Genomic DNA, 21,920 nt, shown 5'->3' with positions numbered 1-21,920 from the left:
GGGTCCTTTCCCCAGTCCTCAAGTGCATAACTGGAATTGACATATGTGGCTGTTGGAGTAAAGCCCACATGGGGCTCCTGGACTGTGGGATAGGAATGATCATAGTTGAGACGGCCAAATGGAAACCTCTAAAACTGCTCCCCCCCCACACACACACACGTGGCCAAGTTAGAAAATCATTAGCATTTCCAGGTGGGTAGCTGAGATTACTGCCACCATTAAGCCCTTAAGGATGCACGATTGGTAGTCTCTGTCACGTCTTTATTTCATAACCAGTCTGGCCCATGCCAAAAAAGTTTCGAAAGGATCCTGGAGAATGACCGTAGACCCCTGCAGATTTAACCAAGTAGTGGCTCCAACGACAGCTGGCGTGTCAGATGTGGTGTCCACGCTAGGGCGAGCTAATTGGACCTCGGGTATCTGGTGTGCAACTACAGACCTGGCAAATGTATCCTTTACGGTCCCTTAAGAAAAGAGGGTCAGAAGCAGTTCACGTTTACATGGAAAACAATATTCAATTATCTGCCCATCTTATAGAATTCCCAAGTACACATTGTCACACACAGAACCAAAATAGCAAACCAAGCCCACGTCTGGGCTGCTCGCAGAGTCTGGGACGCCATGCTGTTGTGGGACCCCGGTCCTTCTGTACCAATTAAGAATGAAACAGCCACCTAGGGCAGATGATTGCCCAACTTTCCACAAGGATGATCTCTCTTTTTTTTTTTTTTTTAATGTTTTTATTCATTTTGAGACAGGGAGAGACAGAGCATGAGCAGGGGAGGGGCAGAGAGAGAGGCAGACACAGAATCCAAAACAGGCTCCAGGCTCTGAGCCATCAGCACAGAGCCCGACGCGGGGCTCGAACTCATGGAGTGTGAGACCATGACCTGAGCTGAAGTCGGACGCTCAACGGACTGAGCCACCCAGGCGCCCCAAGGATGATCTCTATCTTAGCACCAATACGGAATAATTCTGGAGACGTGGGAAGCACAGCACTGACAGGCGAGCCGTGTGGAACTCTTACCTCCGAGCCAGGAAAAACGAAGTGTCTTGCGTGAAGTGATCATCCGCTCTAGGTCTACAGTGCTGGTGCCCTGCCTGGGCAGCCTCCTCAGCGGCCGCTACCCAAGACTGATCAAACACAAGTCGGTACAACTATCAATGGCTGAAAAGGCCACTTCGTCAGCAGAGATACCTAAGACAAAACCCACAATTATCCTCTGAATCTTTCCATGGGGTTTTCTTCTCGGTTGGCAACTCTGAACCGGAAAACAGTTTCAAGATGTCCTGTAGAGTGTACATTTGTGCCTTTTAACCCTGGACTGTTGGGCTGCAGCAGTCAAGATGCACCACCCCCCCCTCAAGCCATCCTCGCCTCCTAGTAGTCACATCTATGTGGTCTCCTCCCACACTGCACCAGAGTTGGTCTGCGTGATGTTAGGTCCCTTCCGAGATCAGGTGATAAGACACTGCGGTTTCCTTCTCTGTCACTTTCCCACTCTGGGTCACTGAGAGAACCAGCCACCAGGCGGTCGACCCTGGAAAGGCCCATGTGGTGCTGACGTGTAGCCTCCTGCTACAGCTACGTAAGTGAGCTTGGAAGATTCTCCAGCCCCGGTCAAGCCTTCAGATGATGGAAACTCCCTAAGAGGCCCGTTCACCTAAACATAAATCAGATGGTCTGAGACTCCCGACTTAGAAACTGTAAAACGTGCGGGGTTTTTTTTTTAATGTTTATTTATTTGACAGAGAGAGAGAGAACAAGAGGGGTAGGGGAAGAGAGAGAGGGAGAATCCCAAGCAGGCTCTGTGCTAACCGCGCAGGGCCTGATACAAGTCTCCATCTCACAAATCATGACCAGAGCTCAAATAACGAGTCAGACACTTAACCGACTGAGCACCCAAGTGCCCCTAAAATGTTCTGTTTTAAGCTGCCGTTTCGAGGTGTTTGCTAGCCAACAGAAAATAAGGCACTGTCAGGCTCAGTTCATGTCTACAACACAGCTCATGTAGCGATAAACTTAAAATTTATGTTCCTCTGTAATGCTTTGGAAACTTAATGTCTCCCTCTGGGTTGCCTAAGACATCGTTTGTGGGAGTTTGTATCAAGGCTCCTATCACTCAGTTTCAAATCTGCCGTTCTCGTTAGAGGCTGGGACTCCAGTGCCCAGTAGGTTTCTTGGGACCAGGTACCAGAGGGACACGGGCAGGCAGGAGGAAGGGCTTCCTGTCCCCACGTTTCCTGTCCGTGTGAACTTGGCTATGCTTCTTCACCCCGGAAGGGCTGCGGGCTTCAGTAGCGTGTTTGATTTCTAATTTTTTTAATGTTTATTTCTGAGAGTGTGTGCACCAGCAGGGTAGAGGCAAAGACAGAGGGGGTCAGAGGATCCGAAGCAGGCTCTGCGCTGACAGCAGAGAGCCTGGTGTGGCGCTTAAACTCACAAACTGTGAGATCGTGACCTGAGCTGAGTTGGATGCTTGAGCCACCCAGGTGCCCGTAGTATTTGATTTTTTTTTTTTTAACGTTTATTCAATTTTGAGAGACAGAGACAGAGCTCGAGCAGGGAAGGGGCAGAGAGGGAGACACAGAGGCTGAAGCAGACTCCAGGCTCCGAGTTGTCAGCACAGAGCCGGACGCGGGGCTCAAACCCACAAACTGTGAGATCATGACCTGAGCCTGAGTGGGACGTTTAACCGACTGAGCCACCCAGGCACCCATGACAGTGAATTCTCTTCTGGATCTGATGAATTAGAAGTGACCACGGGACATGGGATGTCAATGAATTCTCCAGAATCTGCAAATACATTAGTGTACGTAGGAAAAAAAAAAAAAAAAAAAGACTTTGCAGATGTGATTAATGAAGGATCTTGAGATGACATACTCCTGCCCAATGTAATCATGAAGGTCCTTCTAAGTGAAAGGGGGAAGCAGGAGAGTCAGAGAAGATATGAGGATAGAAAGAGGGGTCGGGGCAATGTGGCCATGAGCCGAGGAATGAGCGCAGCTTCTAGAAGCTGAGAAAGGAAGCAGATTCTCCCCCTGGAGCCTCCAGAAGGAACACAGCCCTTGATTTTAGCCCAGGGAAACCCATCTGGGACTTCTAACCTCTGGAACCGTAAGATTATAAATGTGTCTTTTATATACATTGTAGTTCCTGTTCATGTGAGACAGCAGCCATGGGAAACTAGTATCTCCTGTAGAGAAATCCAGTAGGCTGCAGCCTATACCGGCCCAGTGCTTGGGACAGATGAGGGGTTTGGAGTTGGGGGCATCAGACTTTTCAGCATGTGTGTGATTATGACAGCTGAGAGCAGATGAGATCACAAAGGTCAAGGCAAGCGTGCAGGGTCAGAGGTGAAGTGAACCAGCGGTGTGAGCCCTCAGGAGTGCAGCAAAGACTCAATGAGGTGTTACCGGATAGCACCCTTCCCCCATATCTCTAGTTTGTTCACCTGGGTTGGGTGGAGAGGAAGACCACACCAGAGACGGAAGGGAAGGCAAAGCAGCTGGGTACGCCAAAACTCGAGTTTAGAACTTTGTCCACAACAGGTCTGAAGACAGTCAAACATCAATCATGCATCCAGCACTTACCACACTCGGCATTGCCTGGCCGGTGAATCTTATTTCCCTAGTATATTTGTTTCTCCCTATTCTACACCCCCCTCTCTCTCTCTCCAAATTCCCTACACCCCTCACCTTCCCTCTCCGACTCTCCGATGACCATCTTGCCTCTTAATCATTGAGAAAATCAAAGCAAAGCAGGAGGGAATATTCATTCCTCCAGCCCCCAAATTTCTAACCTGTCTTCATTTGTCTTCTGCATCTTCACCACTGTGCACCTGCACCTGCCTTATATGCCGTCACCATGGTTGAGGCATCCTTCCTACTAAAGGCCAACCCGGTACCATTCGTGCACTAGATGTCTTCCTCTTCTTACCTGGCCCTCAGAAATCCCCCCCCCCATCTCCTACATCATCAATTTCTCTCTCTTTACAAACAACTATACCTTGGTATCGCTCATCTTAAAAATGTCCTCCATTGGCCACATAGTCCTATCCCACTATTGTCCCCAGTTGCCTGTGGGTCTGTCTCCATGTCCTCACCTTACATTCACTCCTCAAACATTCCAGATGTTCTTTGGATCCCACTCTTCCCAAGACTGCTCATGTCAAGATTACCAGTAACCTCCAATTTGATACAATCTAATAGTCTTGTGGCTCCTGAGTTGCATGTTCTCGTGTCTCAGCAGTTCCTTTTCCTTCCCAACTTGACCTCTAAATGAAGGATCCTAGAACTTAGCCTTTGGCCCCTTCCTGCGTTTTTAGCTACACATTTTCCTAGGTCATCCAATCAGTCCCAAGGCTTAACAGTCTATTTATAATGGCCGTGTCTCCAGCTTACGCCAATGCCTATTTGATATCATGGATGTCTAGAAGGCATTTCTAACTTAACACGACCAAACCATAATTCTTGATTTCCCTCCTCCCAACCGTTCTTCCCAAGTTTCACATCTTATAAATGCCACCACCACCCACACAATCTCCTAAGTGAAAAATCTAGAAACTGCCCTTGAATGCTTTCTCCCTAACAAACGCAACTCATTAGCAAGCCCCACGAGACTCCACTTTCAAACTATTGCAGATAGAATGTTCTCAGTGTTCCCCACTACTCCCAATGCCCAAGCCACCTTTTGGTATGCACTGTGGAACAGCTTCCTAATTGGTTGAATGTTAGCTTTGCTGCTCCCCCTTGATGCGGTTTTTGTCCGGATGGATAGCCGTCCTTCAGATCTCAGTCTAAACCAGACCTTGTCACCAAGACGTTCCAGATGCAGCCACCCTAAGATTACTGTCAATCACTTCATCCCATTTTGATTCTCTGCAAGGCACATACCACCCATATTTATTTTTCCTCCTCTTATTACGGTATTCCCAAGGGCTCACAACACTGCCCGGCATACGGCAGGCACACAAAGATTTGTTGAATAAATGCAAAAGCAGCTACTGTGTCCTAACGTTATGCTAATCTGTGAATGCTGTACTCTCCTCCCATTGTCAGCAAGACAGTTTCGTAAAACGTAAGATTTCATACTGAGCACTAGCTGGACGCGTGTTATGCCCCCCCCCCCAGCAACCTGCCTTCCTCTATTTCCGCACCTTCTCCACGTGCAAAAAAATAAGCAAGGAAGGAGGGTTTGGAAAACAGGGTCATCGCTACGGTCTTTTGCCACACTCCGCTGGCTTCGGCGTGCTCAACACGACGGAAACTAACAGCAGTGGCCCCGACCAAGAAGGGTTGAAGGTAGAGGACTTCACCTGCCGCCAAGGGCGGACCGCAGAGGACCGGCGCAGATCCCCAGCACTGCACGCTGGGAGCTGTAGTCTCCGGGGGAGGCCTGGTGTGGTAGGAGCGGGATGCCCCGCTGCATGCTGGGAGTTAGAGTCGACGGCTGGAAACCGTACTTGTGAGATTCGGCCTCTGCGCTGGGAGCGGCGAGCGACGGAGTCCTCGCTGCATGCCGGGAACTGTAGTCTTTCTGGGACCCCTCTCTGCTTCAGCGTGGAGAGGCGCCATCTTAGGTCCCGAGGTGCGGCCGCGCCGAGCCAGAGCGCAGGCGGGCTCAGCCCCCGCGCCGGGCCGGCCCCGCCCCCGGGGCGCCTGGCGCCCGCCCCCCGCTCAGGCCCCGCCTTTCCCCACGTGTCCGCCGCCGAGGGGAGGCGCCTGAGCCGGAGCGGGCCCGCCAGAGGTCCGGCCCCGTCGGCGCTGAGGGTCCTGTCGGCGGCGCCCGGGAGCGGCCCGGCTCCCCGATGCTCCCGCGCCGGCTGCCGCGGGCCGGGCTGTGCGCTTAGTGCCCGGCTCTGGCCCCCCGAAGTGCCCGCGGGGGTGGGAGCGGCCTCGGCCCCGCGGAGACGGAGCGGCTGGAGGACGAGGCGGCGGCCGCGGGGAGGAGGATGGGGGCTAACCAGTTAGTGGTGCTCAACGTGTACGACATGGTGAGTGCGGCCCAGGCCGGCGTCCTCCGGCCGCGGGGCTCGGACCCCGGCCCCCGGCCCCTGCGCTTCCTGCCGCGCGTCCCCGCCTCCGGCTTAGTTCCCGGGGGTGGGGGAGGGGAGCAGGATTAGGTTTTAATCCCCGCGCACGTCGGCGCGCGGGGAAGCGCTGCCCGGTCCGCCCGAGGGCTCCGGCCGGGGTTCCGGGCGCCGGGCCCGACAGCTGGGCGGGCGAGCGGTGTCCTTTCGGCGAAGCTGGGGTCGCGGGTCCGACCTCCACTCCTGTCCCCGGGGACTCCGGGGCCGCCCCGTCCCCGAGCGCCTGTCCGCCCCGCTCTGCCGCTTCTCCCAGCCGCACGGCTCCCGGTGCCCGAGTCTCCAGAAACTCCCAAGCTCACGGCTGTCGGTGCTTAGGCTAGACTCTCTCCAAAGGCGCACAGGGGCCGACAGCCCCTTGCCTCCGAGGCAGCCTCATTCGGATGAATGAGGCTCTAGTTTACCGAGTAAAATAGCCCAGCTGAGTTACGTAGATAGAGATCAAGGTGGTGCTCCTTTGCTAGATTCTGAAGACCACGCTGCAGGTGATGCAACAGGTATCCGACGTGACCGCAGGAGAGGGAAGGGGAGTTTATGAGGTCATCTAACTTCGGGGTGCCGCAGGCACCCGGGATCGAGTCCGAGGACTGGTTTGCCACGGAATTGCGCCTGAAGTACCCGGCAGAGAAGGATCGGGGCAGTTAGATGCACGCCTGGGTTTGTTGCTTTCGGTTGGCTAGTTTTCGTTTTGCGAAGGGTTCCCTCCGCCTGCGTGTGTAAAATTTCTTGTAAGTGTTTTGGCAGGTGAAAAAGCCCTCCTCGTTATTTCTGTGGGCTGAAAGATGCAGAAGGAGCTGGAATACGAGAGGTCAGGAGTCACGGTTCGCCCTCGCAGATCTAAACTTTGTATTCCTTTGCTGTGTGTAAATTTCTACATTCACAGTGCAGCGTCCTGGGTAGAAAGGAATTCCAGCGTCCTGTTCTGGGAGTTATGTCAGGATGGGGTAGAGACCGCCTGGGACTTGAGGTGACGTCTCTGTTGATTTGGTGGAGGGGTTTGGGGGTGGAAGGAGATGGATGGACGTGCGTGAAACGTGGTAGGAAAAAAGTAGAGAAGCATAGAGCTGGAGGGCCTAGAAACGCAAGGCACTAGTTAAGGTCTTTGGCGTGTGTCACTGGTTAGGAGTGGTTCTCTGGATTTCAACTTTTTGTGGTCAGTGGGATACCTTTACTGTTCAAGACTTTTCATTGCCCTTTTACTGTTTCATCGCCTGCCCCCTTCCCCCCACCGCCGTCATCTGCATTCGGTATCTTGTCTATTCTTGAAGACTTACAAAACATCTCACGGCATATATTCTGCTTTTGAGAACACAACATGCCTCTTCTTCTGGATCATTAAGCCCCATTATAAGTTAGGGTTATGCAACAATGACCAGAGCGTCATAGACTAAGAGAAATCTGAAAGTCGAGGCAGGGAGAAGTTTTGCTGCTTTCATAAAACTGAAAATACATTATTTGGCCTATGATGGGCTTCCTTGCACCTCAGGTGCTCTATGAATCACAAAAATCGTTGCTAATTGTGGTGAGTGTAGGAAAAGCTAGAGGTGATATTTAAACCGATACATTTTAAAGGGAGGAGTGTTCTGAAAGATGTTAAAAATATTGTTAGCAAAGATCTTATTCCTCACATCACTTTTATAAAGTGGGTAGTTACAGAGGAGGCAGGTAGAGAAAAGGGTAAATTAAACCTGCCCAGATAACCAAAAATAGGATCTAGAATTTCTAGACCACAGTCTGATTCGTGATCTCCTCTGCTGAATAATTCCCGTGTTTGTTTCTTAACGTATTGCTTTTTCCTTGCAATAGGAGGAGAAGCAGCATATGAATGTTTATCAGAATTGTAAATAGTTGAACTATTAGACTTCTGACAATCTTGCCCTTGTCGTGTTCTTTTGAGGGCTTTCAAGCTGTGGCTGTTTGATGTCAGTCATTCAGCAACCTACAATTTTTTATGACCTTGTAGAAGTCACAAAAATGAATGAATGATCTTTCCCTCTTTGAGGAATTTAGAATACCATGGGAGAGGTACAACAGTAGTAATAATTCAAAACAGAATAGTGTGATTTTGTGATTTTGGTAAGAGCAGAACAGGTTGTAAAGCAGACCACGTGTGGTTGTGGGCTCAGGAATTGCTGGAAGGTGCAGGGACCTGTAAAGGCGGAGAGCAGTCAGCAGGAATCGTGGTGGCCAGAGGAGAGCGCACGTCGGCCTGGGAAATAATCAGCTGGCCCAGGAGAACTAGAGTGTAGGATGCATGAAAGAGACACATTGGAAAGTTTTATTAGAACTTTATTAGTTTGGGGCTGGAAGGAAGGGCTAGGGGTGGGGGGTAAGGCTCTGAACCAGGGGGGCCATCTTCGCGGTAGGGAACAGCGTGATCAGAGGTATGTTTTTGAATGAAGACCAGTGTGTTGAGGAGCAAGTTTGTTTCCTTTATACTCCCTTTTCCCAAGTTGTATTGGTTTTGGAAACCTTTTTGCTTGATGTCAGGGGCAAATCCTTTTATCTTTGATAGTACTGCCTGTGCGTCATAGATGCCTTTGATGGGGATTGCTGTTGTCTGTACAGGCCCCGTCTAGCAGCATTCTGTCTCGTCCAGACTTCACAAACATCAAAATCAACCTTTGGTTTGCACTTCTAATCACTGTTTATAGGGACCCCTTGCCTGTATCCCTGTGTCTCCTTGTCTGTGAGGCTGTCACCAGCTCCAGCCCTGACTGTTTGGTTCCTATTCCCTAGATTGGGAATCGCTGATCATTTCTGTTTGTCCCTAACTGCCACATGTAAGAAGAAATTGTATCAGGGTCACCCGCATTAACTTCTTCCCACAGAGGGATAGTATAATCCTTAAGAGGTTACTTAATCCTACAAAGTGCTGCTAAATTATTGCTTGCTGCTTTCTCAGTGATTATGTTCCTCTTTGTACTTGGGGATAATCTACCACCAATAAAACCTGTCCTGGGTGATTTCCTGAGTCTCTGAATGAGGTGATTCGCATATTCCCAGTTTGCTAGCATCCATAGTAGAGCAGGTGATTCAGACTAGTTTCAGCTGCTGGGACAGTCTCTGCTGGAGCCACAAGGTGTTCATTTGCCACAGATCCAGATTTTGTGCTTTTTCAGGTTATCTTGACTACTAATGAATGGTTAGAAAAAAAAATATGCAGTAGCTTGATAATAGTTGTAGATTCATTCTATAAACAGTTTTCTTCCTGTTTTCAAATAGCATCTGTACATCTCCAGAGCCTTAATAGGAAAAAAAAAGAATGCATCCTAAGACTCTTCAAGCAAGGAAGTTTGGTGCCATACTTTAGACGATCCCACCTCCATCCTACCTCGAAGAGAACGTGAGGGCACGCACATGGGAGAGGACCTGAGTTCCCACACATCTTTAGATCTAACTCAGACTTATTTTTAATGTTTTATTTATTTTGGGGAGAGAGAGAGTGGGGGAAGGGTAGAGAGCGAGAGAGAGGATCCAAAGCGGGTTCTGTGCTGACAGTGGAGAGCCTGACACGGGGCTTGAACTCATGAACTGTGAGATCACGACTTGAGCTGAAATCAAGAGTCGGATGCTTAACTGACTGAGCCACCCAGGTGCCCCCATAATATCTTTATATCAACATGTCCAGAACGAACTTTTTCCTTTCCCTTCTCTCCATAGCTCAGATTTTCCCCTTTACTCCATTTAATACCCCCCCACCGCTCCCCTCACTAGCCTCCCCCCACCACTATTGTGTTGTAATTTTGTCCTGATGACCTTCTGTTTAGTTTCCCAAGCCAGAACCCTGGATGTAAAACTATTAATTCTTCTGTGTTACAAACCCTTCATAGTCCAGTCACCAGGCCCTGTCTCCTTTAGGTGGGTTGATTCTGTCTAAAAGTAATTGAGAGTTTAACAGTCAGTAGCTAATACTGGAAGGGTACTTGTTTTGAGTCCAGATATAAACAGCCCCGGGGTTGGTTCAGCAGCTCTGCTGGGACATCGGGGACCCAGACTCTCCATGCTTCTGCTCTGCTGTCTGTCCCCATCACGTTGGCTCTTGTTCTGGTTTGTCCCGTCATAGCTGTGAAATGGCCATCGTAGCGGCAAACATAGTATCTTCAGTGGGACGTGAAGGAAGACGGGTAAGCAGGGCCTTCTGTGTGCACCTCTCTCCTAATAGGCAGACGAGGCTTTGCCAAGGCTGCTCTCCTTTGCCGAGAAATGGTCCCAAGTTGGCTCCACCGTGACTGGGAGGAAGCTACCTGACTTTCCCGGCCTGAATGGCAGTGAGCTGCAAACCCTAGTCCCATTGTTCTTTAAGTTGGTTACCTTATCGTTATTTCTGCTGTTGCTTCTCAAGTTCAGGTCCTTGTTATCTCTGTTCGTAGAACAGTCTTCTGGCTTCAGTCTCTGGCATTACTTCGTTTTAATCCATCTCCCCTTCTGTCACCAAAGTCATCTTTCTGAAACATAGATGACTGTGCCATTCCTGTGCCTAAAATTCACTTGCAGGGTTGGGTCTAATGCCCTTTATGATGTGACCCCTCCCTGACTAATAGGCCCACCTCGCACCAGTCCCACACTCTGTCCCACCCCAGCACAGACACTTCGTGCTCAGAACTGACATGTTTAGTTCTGCAAGCAGGCTCTGCTACAAGAGCTTACGCCTCAGTGTCTGTGCTTGTCTTACCTGGAATGTCCTGTTCTGGCATCGGCCACCAGCCGCCTCCTGCCTGCAGCCTTGTCTTCATTCGGCAGACTTGCGCCAACTTTTGCGCCCTAGTTGTACTTTGTACGTATCTTCCACTGTGTGTATCATAATTCTGTGTGTCCCATTAGACCAGGTTCCTCGATGGCAGTATCTAGAACTGGGCCTGTCGTGAGAAGGTGTTCTGTAAATATTTACCAAATGAATGGGACTTCAGGCAGTTTTATTAGGAATGGTGCCAGTACTTAAATGGCATCAAACAGTCTTCCAGTTTCCCTTCCCTTTGTGCCAAAAACCTTTCTGTATTTGTCCCCCTATTTAGTACATTACTGGATTTTAGCTTTGGTTGTTGTAAAGGGGTGATCGAGTGAAGGGGGGGAGGAACACGGGAAGCGGGGAAGGAAAACTATCAAATATTCTTCTTTGACATAGTTGTTTTGTTTTGTTTGTTTGTTAAACACTGTGGAGCTAGACTTTTGATTCAGTGAAGTTGGAGCCGCAGCCAGTCCTTGAGAGGCCCCCCTCACCTTTGTCTTCCTTTACATGCTGCCGAGTGAGGATCCCGCAAGGCTCTGACGGTCCTGTTGCAGCCGTGACCCGCAGACCAAGAACAAGTAGTTGCTCCTGGGGAGATCATCTTTCTGAGAACATTGTCAGAATTTCAGCATGGATGAACCAGTTAATGGGAACTAGTCTTAATTCCCTTGCACCACGTCTGCTTCTGGGCCCAGGGCCGCTTCACCGCTTGACATAGAAACAGTGGGTCCGTGAGTCTAACCAGAAAAAAAGGACGGTCAGTCATAAATCTGACCTCCTACGTTATCTGTGGCGGTATCGTTACTTTTTTTGTTTAGTCTGTATGAGAAAAGAATTTAATCTCTGTACGGATTTGTGTTCTGTTGCTAGAAAAACGAATTGCCAAAAATGTAGCGGTTTGAAATGGCTCGTGGGCCAGACGTCCGGGTGGGCGGGGCTGGTCTCACAAGGCTAAAGTCAGGGTGTCGGTGGGCCTAGGCGGGGACAGATTTGCCACCAGGCTCATCCAGATGGTACCAGGATTCGGTGGCTTGTGGTTGTAGGGCTGAGGTCTCGTTCCATGCTGTTCCGTGCAGTTCCGTGCTGGCTGCCAGTCGGAGCCACTCTGGGCTGCTTGGAGCCTCTCACATTCCTCATTTGCATCCTTGGTCTTCAGACCAGCTGGAGGGCCTGGAGCTGTGCCATGTGAGAGTCTGACCTCCCTTCCCCTGCGTCTAGCCCACCTCCATCCAGAGAGCTCTCCGCTCGTTTAATTAAAGGGGACCCACGAGGATATGCCAGGGTAATGTCCCTGTGTTAAGGTGTCTCTAACTTAAATTACATCTGCCAAGACCCTTTGCCATGATTCACAGAACAGATTCACAAGTTCTGGAAACTAGGGTGTAGACACCTTATAGAGTCCTTTCCCTATCACACCATCTATGAAAGGTATTTTGTAAACCCCAAAATATTCAGTGCTCCCTTTTAGCAGGCCCTTGACTTGTCATGGAATAAATACTATCTCCGTAACTTAAAATGGAAAATTTGAAGTATTCAAGAAGTAAAGCATGGAGAGGCGTCTGGCTGGTTCACTCAGAGGAGCATGTGACTGTTGATCTTGGGGTTGTGAGTTCGAGCCCCATGTGGGGTGTAGAGATTACTTAAATAAAAAAAACTTAAAAAGAAAAAACATGGAAACCTTTTATGAGTGGCTCATACTCCGATGTGAAAGGTCCAGGCATGTTGGTGAACACAGGCCCTTCGGACCGCAGCGGGATATTGTGTAGCAGCAACAAGGTCACATTCGTGATGATGGATAAAGCTAACAAATTAGAATTTAATTTAACAAATTAGAACAAATACGACTAAATACCAACGAAAACCTATTTTAGGTGAATTCTTCCATTGGATAGAATTTTTTTTAAATGTATACTTTAATTTCCTTTTGTTGGCTGATTTTCTAGAAGATTATTTAAATTCCAAAGTATTATTGTTCAAGTGTCATCCAGTCGGTTGATAGAATATACAGGGAAGTCTGCCAGAATAAATAATCTTAAACTATAACAAAGGCGGAAAAATAATAAAGGGAAATGAGCTACATGAAAATAATTTTAATTTTCAATTAATCTGAAATGGATTTGGGTATATGACTGTGATTGCCCTTCCCCCAAAACAATAACATAAAAACGAATTGACCCCACATTATTTGGAATAAAAGTCTTGGCTCACTAGGTTGTGATACTACTAAATTCTTGCCCATATGGAATTGGGGAGTCTCATTACTACACTATTTGAATTATTATAATTTCACAGCATATCTTAGGCTGGACCAGTTTCCTTTCATTATTTTTCCCAAATTTTCTTGGCTATTACTCATTTCCTCTTCTAGGCTTTCTGAAAAATTCCGTACATTTTTTTTGTCTCTTTGGTTTTTTGTTTTTTTTTTAAACTGTCTTAAAATACACATAAAATGCACTGCCTTAACCGTTTATGGCTGTATAATTCAGGAGCGTATATTCACACTGTTGTGCAGCCGATGTCCAGGACTTTTTCATCTTGCAAAACTGAAACCCTGTATTCATTAAATTCCCCTTACCCCTCCCCTCGCCCCTAGTTACCACAGTTCTACTCTGTCCTGCGAATTTGACTAGATACCTCCTAGATGTGGAATCAACAGGACTTGTCTCTATAACGAACTTATTTCACTTTACATAGTGTCCTAAAGTTGTACCCATGTTGCACCACATGTCCGAGTTTCCTTCCTTTTTAAGGCCGAAGAGCGTCCCGCCGTGTGTATCCATTCATGTGTCCATGGACATCGGGGTCGCTCCCACCTTTTGGTGACTGTGCATGATGCTGCTTGAACACAAGCGTACAAATAACCTGTTCGGGTCCCAGCTTTCAGTTCTTTCAGAGGCGCACCCAGTCAGTAAGTTGTTGTTTTCATTGGAACTGCACTGGTTTTAGTGCAGTTTAAAGTAACTTGGGAAGAATTGGCATCTTTCCTATTAACATATTCTTTTTTTCTCAATGGTGAAAATGGGATTTTTTTTTTTTTTTTTTTGCTGTTTGAAATTTTTATCGAGAAAATGCAAATATTTCATACATGCATGTAGTTGATAGGTTAATTCCAAGCCCATATATCTGAGCCATCTATTAACAGAATATACTTCATAAGTAAGTAAAATAACGTATCCACGCTGCATACATTTTCACCATGTAAGTAATTGACTGTAGGGCAATTTGCTGTAAAAAAAAAAAAAAAAAAAAAACCACAAAAAAATGACATTTCATTTGAAAGGACATAGTGAAACATGAAAAATGAATAACCAAATTAAAAGATCCTATTGCGAAATACAAAATATTTGAATACATTCAAAACGTGTGTAGACTTTTGACAGTATTGCACAAATAACCGATTTGATTTTGTGGATTGTACCCAGGCATTCATCTTCGAAGTCTTTCATTTGTAGTATTATACCTTTTTTTTCTTTTTTTTTTTTTTTTGTCTATTGATTCATCTCAGCATCACTGTTTTCCTTCTTTCACTTCCTTCCTTCGTTAAGAGAGGTATCCGTTTCCAAACACGAAGATGCGGATTCGTAACCGAGCTTTGCATTGTGCAAGCCGCCTGCACTGCTTTTTTCTCCTGGCATGTTGTCACATGTTGGTGATAGTCTGGAATTCTCTGGGAAGTGTGGACGATGTGCTGGTGCCCGGATGCGTTTGTGATGGAGCCCTGCCATCACCATCGCTGCCACGCTCCCCTGTCCCCAGTACAGCACGGGGTCTGGCCTGACCCTCCTGTTTCACACTGCCCGTAGGCGGGCTCCCTCACTGTGTTTTTGTCAAGTCGATCCATATAGTCGTTACCATCCAGTCTTTCAAGAACACTACGTCCGTGCATCACTGAATAGATCGTCGTGAGAGCGAGCTAAGATTTATACAACATCAAAACAGGAGTTTTGTTAATGAAGAAATAAACCGACGGCCAACTTCAATACGTTAACCCAGCCAAGGGCAGTCGAGTCATCCATGGGGAGATGAAGCCCGACCACCCACCAGTTATTTTAGCTTTTATGGCAAAATGGTCTTACAGCCAACTGGTGGTGCAGCAGAAATGCTTGTGGCAAAAACGTCTGTGGCTGAGACGCACAGGGCGAAAATCCCGGACGTGACTAAAAGGCATTTGGTATATTAAGTGGCAGTAGGACTCACCAGGAAAATAAAGCAGGGGGAGGGGAAGGAGAGCGTAGGCCAGGATGGGGCAGTGCGGTTTCTACTACGGTTTCAAATCGAGTGGTCAAGAAGGGCCTCGCCAAGAAGAAGGCATTCCTGAAAGGTGAAGGGGTACACCGTGTGGATACCTAGGGAAAGAACATTCCAGGCAGAGTACGCAAGCACAGAGGATAAACCAGGCCACATGCCTCCAAAGTAAATGTACAGCAAGAAATAGAAGCTGTTAGGGGGAATTTCTGATTTATGTTCTCAGATAGGTTCATGAGGGTCATCGAAAATTGAGCAGACAGTACCAGAGAAGGAACAATCTGAGATCAAGAGAGATTCCGCAGAGGTGAAAAGTGCCATTGCCTGACTGAAAACTGCAACAGGAGATTGAAAACTAAAGAGAAAGTAGCAAGATTTAGAAAACCTCTCAAGTAGAAGCCTCGCCAGCCTCCAAAAGGATCAGGTGCCAGGCAGTGTTTGTTAAAAGTTAGGAACGTTCAAGCAAAGCCCGGTTTAACTTTTAAATGTTAAGGATGAAATAAAAAGTCCTACAGACACGCACAGGCAAAAAAAGGTACCTCAAGGGAACAAAATCAAGACTTCTCTGTCCTGACACCAAACCCCAAATACAATGGAGCGTTATCTGTGGAGTCGTGAAAGGGAGAGCATTTCCGTCTGAATGCCCTGACGTCTCTAGTGGTCACTCGCGCAAAAGGACGTGGAGAGTATCTGGCACCTCTGGGGGGGCTACTGGAGGTCTCAAGAACTTAAGAATGGGGTGGTGACTGTAGAGGAAAAGCCATGGTCTCCAATGCTAGTTGGAGTTAGCAAAGCTAGTTCCTATGATATATATGGTTATGGACGATGCCAGGGTCCTGAATTACTCTTCAAAGAGAATGAACATGATGTTACGATTAAGTCCCAGGTTGTGTTGACCAAATCTGGAAGAGAGGGAGGGAGGGAAGTCAGCAGATACGGTTGGTCTTGGTCCGTATTGGAAAATTGTATGTGTAAATGCTTTTTGTCATGTAAGTGTAAGTAGTGTTGGGATAAAGTTGGATCTAGAGGGGAAACAGCAGAGAAAACACAGTTCGTACAGTGGAGGAGAGAAAACAGAAAAATGGAAAAGGAAGACAAATAGGCCCAAATACAAAAATTATGAGATGGTCGTAAATAAATTAAATCCCCTATTAAGTTTGTTAAGTATGTTTATGTCCTTTCCTTACAGAAATTTTAAATTACACATGGTCAAAACTGTCATCATTTTATGACCATTCAGGTTTATATCATCCCTAGAAAGGCTTTTTCGGGTCTGAAATTATAGAAGTAATCCCCGTGTTTACTCTCCAGGGGAAAACCAGTTACCCCAGCACTGTTGATTGGATGATCGATCGTTCCCCATGTTAATTGGAGGTGCATGCCACATTTATCCTCTAACAGATTGTCATGGATGTAGAAGTCCTATTTCTTGACTCTCTGGGCTTGTCCTGTATTTAGTTGCCTCTTCCCACACTCTCATCAGATGTTTAGTTGCGTATTCCAGTGTTTTGACACTGGTGATGGAGGTTTCTCTTGCTCTCTCTTGGCATTTTATGTTTCTCACACATTCGTTTTTCAAATAAAACTTAGAATCAATTCATCAAAAAAACTCACTGAAATTTTCAGTGCAATGACATTAAGTTTATGAATAATTTGGGGGGAGAATTGACAGATTTAGAATATTGAGTCTCCCCATAATATAAGAACTTTTGTATTTTAACACTCATTTTTGAGAGAGAGACAGAGTGTGAGCAGGGGAGGGAGGGGCAGAGAGGGAGGGAGATACAGAATCCGAAGCAGGCTCCAGGCTCCGAGCTGTCAGCACAGAGCCCGACGCAGGGCTGGAACCCACGAACCATGAGATCATGACCTGATCCGAAGTCAGACACTTAACCGACTGAGCCCCCCGCGTGCCCCAAGAACTGACCTTTTTGAGTGATTATTACAGGCCAGCCATTGCCTCATATCATCATCCCTTTTTAAGATGATGAAGCTGAGGCATAGTTGAAGGGCCTGCTCAGAATTGTGGCCATAAGTGGTAGAGCACAGTCCTGCATCCCGAGCTCTGACACTACAATCTGTGCCCCTAACCACCACATTACAGTTCTCTTCCTCCTCCCATCCCTGGAAAGTGCTGTTTCTCTATTTGTCTTGATTTCCACACCCCTGACCCCACCTAACTTCCACTCTGTGCTTTCTGGAACTCCTGAAGGGGCAGTGGCAAAAAACAAAACAAAACAAAAAAAATCCCTGACCTCTGAATATTCCTGTGATGGCTAATTGTATGTGTCAACTTCACTGGGCCAAGCTAGTACCTGGGTTTTAGTCAAACATTAGGTGTTGCTGTGAGAGTATTTTTTGGATGCAATTTACATTTAAGTCAGTAGACTTTGAGTAAAGGATAATGGGGGTGGGCCTCATGCAATCCGTTGAAGGCCTTAAGAGCAACTACTGGGGACCCCTAAGGAGGAAGGAATTCAGCCTCCAGAGGAGCTATAACATCACCTCCTCCTAGGTCTCCAGCCCCCCCCCCCAGCTTGTCCTGCACATTTTACACTTGCCCCCCGCCCCCCGCATCATGTGAGCCAGTACCTTACAACGACCCCTCCCTTCCTGCACCTTCATCCAAGTTAGATTCTGGCATCACCGTTACTGCCGTTCCCTCTGGCATACTTGTCTGGCAACCCTAGTGAAGTTGAACTCCCCATCTCAGCAGCTGAGCGCAGCTCGAGAGAACCCCACAGGCATCCTGACTGATCTCACTTTGAAATCGTGGCCACAAACCCCAAGGGGACCCTAAATGCTGTCTGGCAGTGCTTCCATATTTCTTTGGTCAACTGACTTTCCCACTCCAAGGCAGCTCCGGTGCCCCTCCCCGGTCGTCACTCTCCGCTGGTGACTTCACTGCTTGCTTCACTTTAAGCAAGAAAGTAGGGAGGGGCGCCTGGGTGACTCAGTCAGTTAAGTGTCCGACTTCAGCTCAGGTCAGGATCTCACAGTTCATGAGTTCGAGCCCTGCATCAGGCTCTGTGCTGATGGCTGGGAGTCTGGAGCCTGCTTTGGATTCTGTGTCCCCCTCTCTCTCTGCTCCTCCTCCACTTCGTGCTCTCTCTCTCCCTCTCCCTCTCTCAAAAATAAACATTAAGAAAAAATTCAAAGAGAAAGGAGCAGCTGAAGAGAATATGATCTTCCCCCCCCCCCCCCCTGCCTTGGTACAGTCCTCCTGCGCGTGGAATGGGAATCACCCGTGTCCTTACCGGAGGTCAGACCTCCCACTCTGTACTGGATCCCAGCCCCTCACTTCGGTGCAAGGACCTCTCACTCAGAACCGTCCACACTCTCACCTGCTGTCCTCGTAGTCGCTATGGAACGTGCTATGATAGTTTCCAGTCCTTCTCCTTCTGAACTGAGGAGTTAGTGGACTTATTCTGACATTCTGTCCGTTGACCATGCACCATATGGCACCACGCTCTCAAGCCAGAGGTTTGTGTCTTTTTAATCAACTTCTTTAGAGATGTGTTACTTTAAAAGACTAACAAGGAAGCGAGCAAGAGCTGGGCTATTTCAGGCCTGTTCATTCATTTCTGTTGCTGTTTTATCTGGGCATCAAACGGTAATTCACACACGGTCAAGTTCCTCACTCTGCAGTGAGCTTGAGGGCAGAGACAAGGTCTTACTCTTTATTCCCAGAACTTGGTGCATTGTCATTGCTTTTAAAAGGTTTGTTAGGCTCACCTGAAGTTCTCCTAGGAGCCGTCATCCTGAAATTGTTCCTCTCTCCACTGTGTCCTCTTGTTCATTGCGGCTGCCTGCAGGACGATGGAAAGGATGGACGGACGGACCTCCCCACCCTGTCAGGTGGCCAGCGAGAGCCCCAAACATCTGTGCCGGTTCTGAACAGGACTATCAATGTGACACAGAGTCATGGCTAAGGCAGGGGCAGCCGGAAGCTGTCCTTGACCTCTTCCTTGATCAGGCCTGCCGTCTGCCGTTTGGAATCTGTTCTTTGTCTTTGAGGTGTAGTCTGGAATCCCTCAGACCGTGTGGATTTGCATCCCACCTCCTGCTTTTTACCTGTGTGACCTGGGAAGGTTTCTTAACTTCTCTGTGCCTCTGTTCCTTGCTAAGATGGGAATCGCAATTCATAGGGTTATTGTAAGGGTCGATTTATGTCCAATGCATGGACAGGGAGCTGGCACATGATAATCACAAGAAAGCACCAGCTGTGTGTTAGTGGTGTTATTTGCAGGATTAGAAGAAGCTGAGCGAGCTCCCGGTTGTATTCCTTCTGCAGTTGCAACACCTCGTAACTTGATCTTTGGAATTTCCTCGCTTTATCTTAAGGAGTGTTCCGCTACCGAGGACAGGAAAGCAGGCTGTTGCGTGTTTGACATTAGCTCTAAAATCTCCCATCACGGTGTATGTGTAACTCTGGGGCTAATTATGTAAGCCTTTTCTCTTCCCTTGTGCGTTGAGAGCCTTTGAGCCACGTGAACTTAATGGAGCTGATTTCTCAGTCTTGAAACATTTGTGGAAGTTGTGAAAACAAACAGCTTGGCCGAGACTGGTTTGTACGCCATAGCGGAGTTCTCATTTCTAGCTCATTGTCCGGCAGTCAGTTGAAGCAGCCCCCAGGTAAGCACACTGGTTCTTCCCAGCCCTTCTCAGCATAGTCTGCGTGTGTGCCCTGGTTTACTGCCCAGTAGTACGGGAAGTTGTCTGCTTGAAGGACTCTTGCAATTCTCAGGTCCAAAACGAACGTATCTTCTAGATTTCTCCTCCTGATGTGCTAGAGAGGAGTTTCAGATACGAAGGTTCGTTTCCAGAACAGGAGGTCTCTACATTACTGAATTAGTGACCAGGTGGGCACATTACATGGCATTTAAGGCAAAGGCTAGGCAGTGACTCTTTTTACTTGCAGTGGTGCGGGAGGGGTCACCATAACTTCACACTTAAGGAAAAATGATGAATAGTCATGATCTCCATCTTACTCCGAAGTTGTTCGGGGCGCCTCCAGATCATGTAAAGAAAAGGAGGGGCCCATGAGGCTGTCTGCTGGAAGCCAAGCTGTGTAATAGGAGCAGCAGTAGGTAGAGGCTGTGAAGCCTGGGCTGTTTATGGTTTGGCCGCTCATCATGTGACCATGGGCAAATTACTCCTAAAGAGATTTACGTGTTTTACATGGACCGTTACTACGAAAGAGAGTGAGTGAAAGTACGTTTTAGGGTAGCGTTCAAAAATGAGTTTTCAGTTTACTACATATGCACATATTTCTGTTTTAACACTTACAGGTTTGTGATTGATTGCTTACATGCTTAATGAGTTCCTTATGGACAAGGACTGTGAATTAACCGTCCGTGTAACCCCAGCGCCTGGCAGCCCCTGACACATAGGTGTGCCTACATTGTATAGAATCAGGGTTGTTGAACTTGCTTCATTTATGGCTTTGCTGCAAGTAAACATTTTTAAATGAGATTTAAACTGAGGTGCAATTTAGGAGACCCTTCTAGAACAGTAGCTCTTCTTTTAAAAAAAATTTTTTTTAATGTTTATTTATTTTTGAGACAGAGAGAGACAGAGCATGAACGGGGGAGGGTTGGAGAAAGGGAGACACAGAATCCGAAGCAGGCTCCAGGCTCTGAGCTGTCAGCACAGAGCCCAACGCGGGGCTCGAACTCACGGACCGCGAGATCATGACCCGAGCCGAAGTCGGATGCCCAACTGATTGAGCCACCCAGGCGCCCCTAGAACAGTAGCTCTTGATTGTATCCTAGACCAGCTAAGAAATAAACTTACATCACACCGTTACGCACACGTGTAAACTGATACCAAACGTTCAGGAAACACCTTACTCAGTGTCCTGTCCTCTGATAAGTCCTATTCCATCATATTTCACTCATTGGAAATAATGCCGGTGCCAACCCACCGAAATGATTTCGGGATCCTGTAATGGGGTGCAACCTACAGTTTCAAAGACGCTTCTCAAGAATGCAAGCTCTATGAAAACCAGAACTTCATCATATTTGCTACCGTGTTGCTAGCGCTTGGCACATAGTAGGTGTTCAGTAAATATCACCTGCATGAGTAAAAGAATGGAGATACTCTTTTCCATAGGTCACAGTCGAAAGGAGAAAGCATTAGAAATTCCTTGCTGCATTTCAATTCATCCAGTATTTGAGCAGTCTACTAGGTAGGTGCTCTCAGCACCATGGAGGATCCAGGAATTTTTTTTTAAGTTTATTTATTTTGAGAGAGAGAGCAGGGGAGGGGTAGAGAGGGAGGGAGAGAGAGAGAATCCCAAGCAGGCTTCACACCATCAGCATGGAGCCCAACACAGGGCTCAAACTCACGAACCGCGAGATCATGACCTGAGCCAAAATCAAAAGTTCGATGCTTAACCATCTGAGCTACCTGGGCACCCCTGGAGGATCTAGAATTAAAGAACACTCAGCCTCAGGCCTCGCTCAGTTTAGAGCCCAATCCAGAGTGCAGGTCAAGTACAGATAGGCCATGAGAGAAGTTTCAAGATTTTACCAAAATATCTGACATCAGCTATTGGGATAACTACACCAAGTGCCTCGTAGGAAAGATTTGCCAAGAACTTAGATTTCTGGTACAGATATGCCGTCAGGACGAAGAATTGACAGTACTCTGCCTCATCTATACCAGAGGTAACATTCTCTGGTGATGAAAATCGAGCCAAACTGTAGGTTACACGCAATAGGCTTAGTCTTAAAAATATTCAAGGAGCATTTGGTTCACCGTTGATTTGACCTCTAAAAATCTATTCTCCTTTAAAAAACAATTTACAGTCATCCTGGGTCTAGCTTGTGGTGGGTCCTAAAAATTAGGTTTTT

At 47.6% G+C, this 21,920-nt stretch overlaps 1 protein-coding gene across 1 annotated transcript in view; it reads left to right on the top strand.

Annotated features, from left to right (window-relative positions):
• The first annotated feature begins 5,748 nt into the window (after nt 1-5,748).
• Nucleotides 5,749-21,920, top strand: part of DESI2 (desumoylating isopeptidase 2) — a 46,888-nt gene continuing 30,716 nt past the window's right edge. The window contains exon 1 of the mRNA XM_030302296.1: nt 5,749-5,996. Coding sequence (XP_030158156.1) covers nt 5,955-5,996 — 42 coding nt within the window. The 5' untranslated portion in view covers nt 5,749-5,954. The remainder of the gene's footprint in view (nt 5,997-21,920) is intronic.

This window comes from Lynx canadensis, chromosome F1 (assembly GCF_007474595.2).
Source record: "Lynx canadensis isolate LIC74 chromosome F1, mLynCan4.pri.v2, whole genome shotgun sequence".
Taxonomy (NCBI): domain Eukaryota; kingdom Metazoa; phylum Chordata; class Mammalia; order Carnivora; family Felidae; genus Lynx; species Lynx canadensis.
The sequence above is the reverse complement of the archived record's forward strand: the minus strand, read 5'-3'. Positions and strand labels throughout refer to the sequence as shown.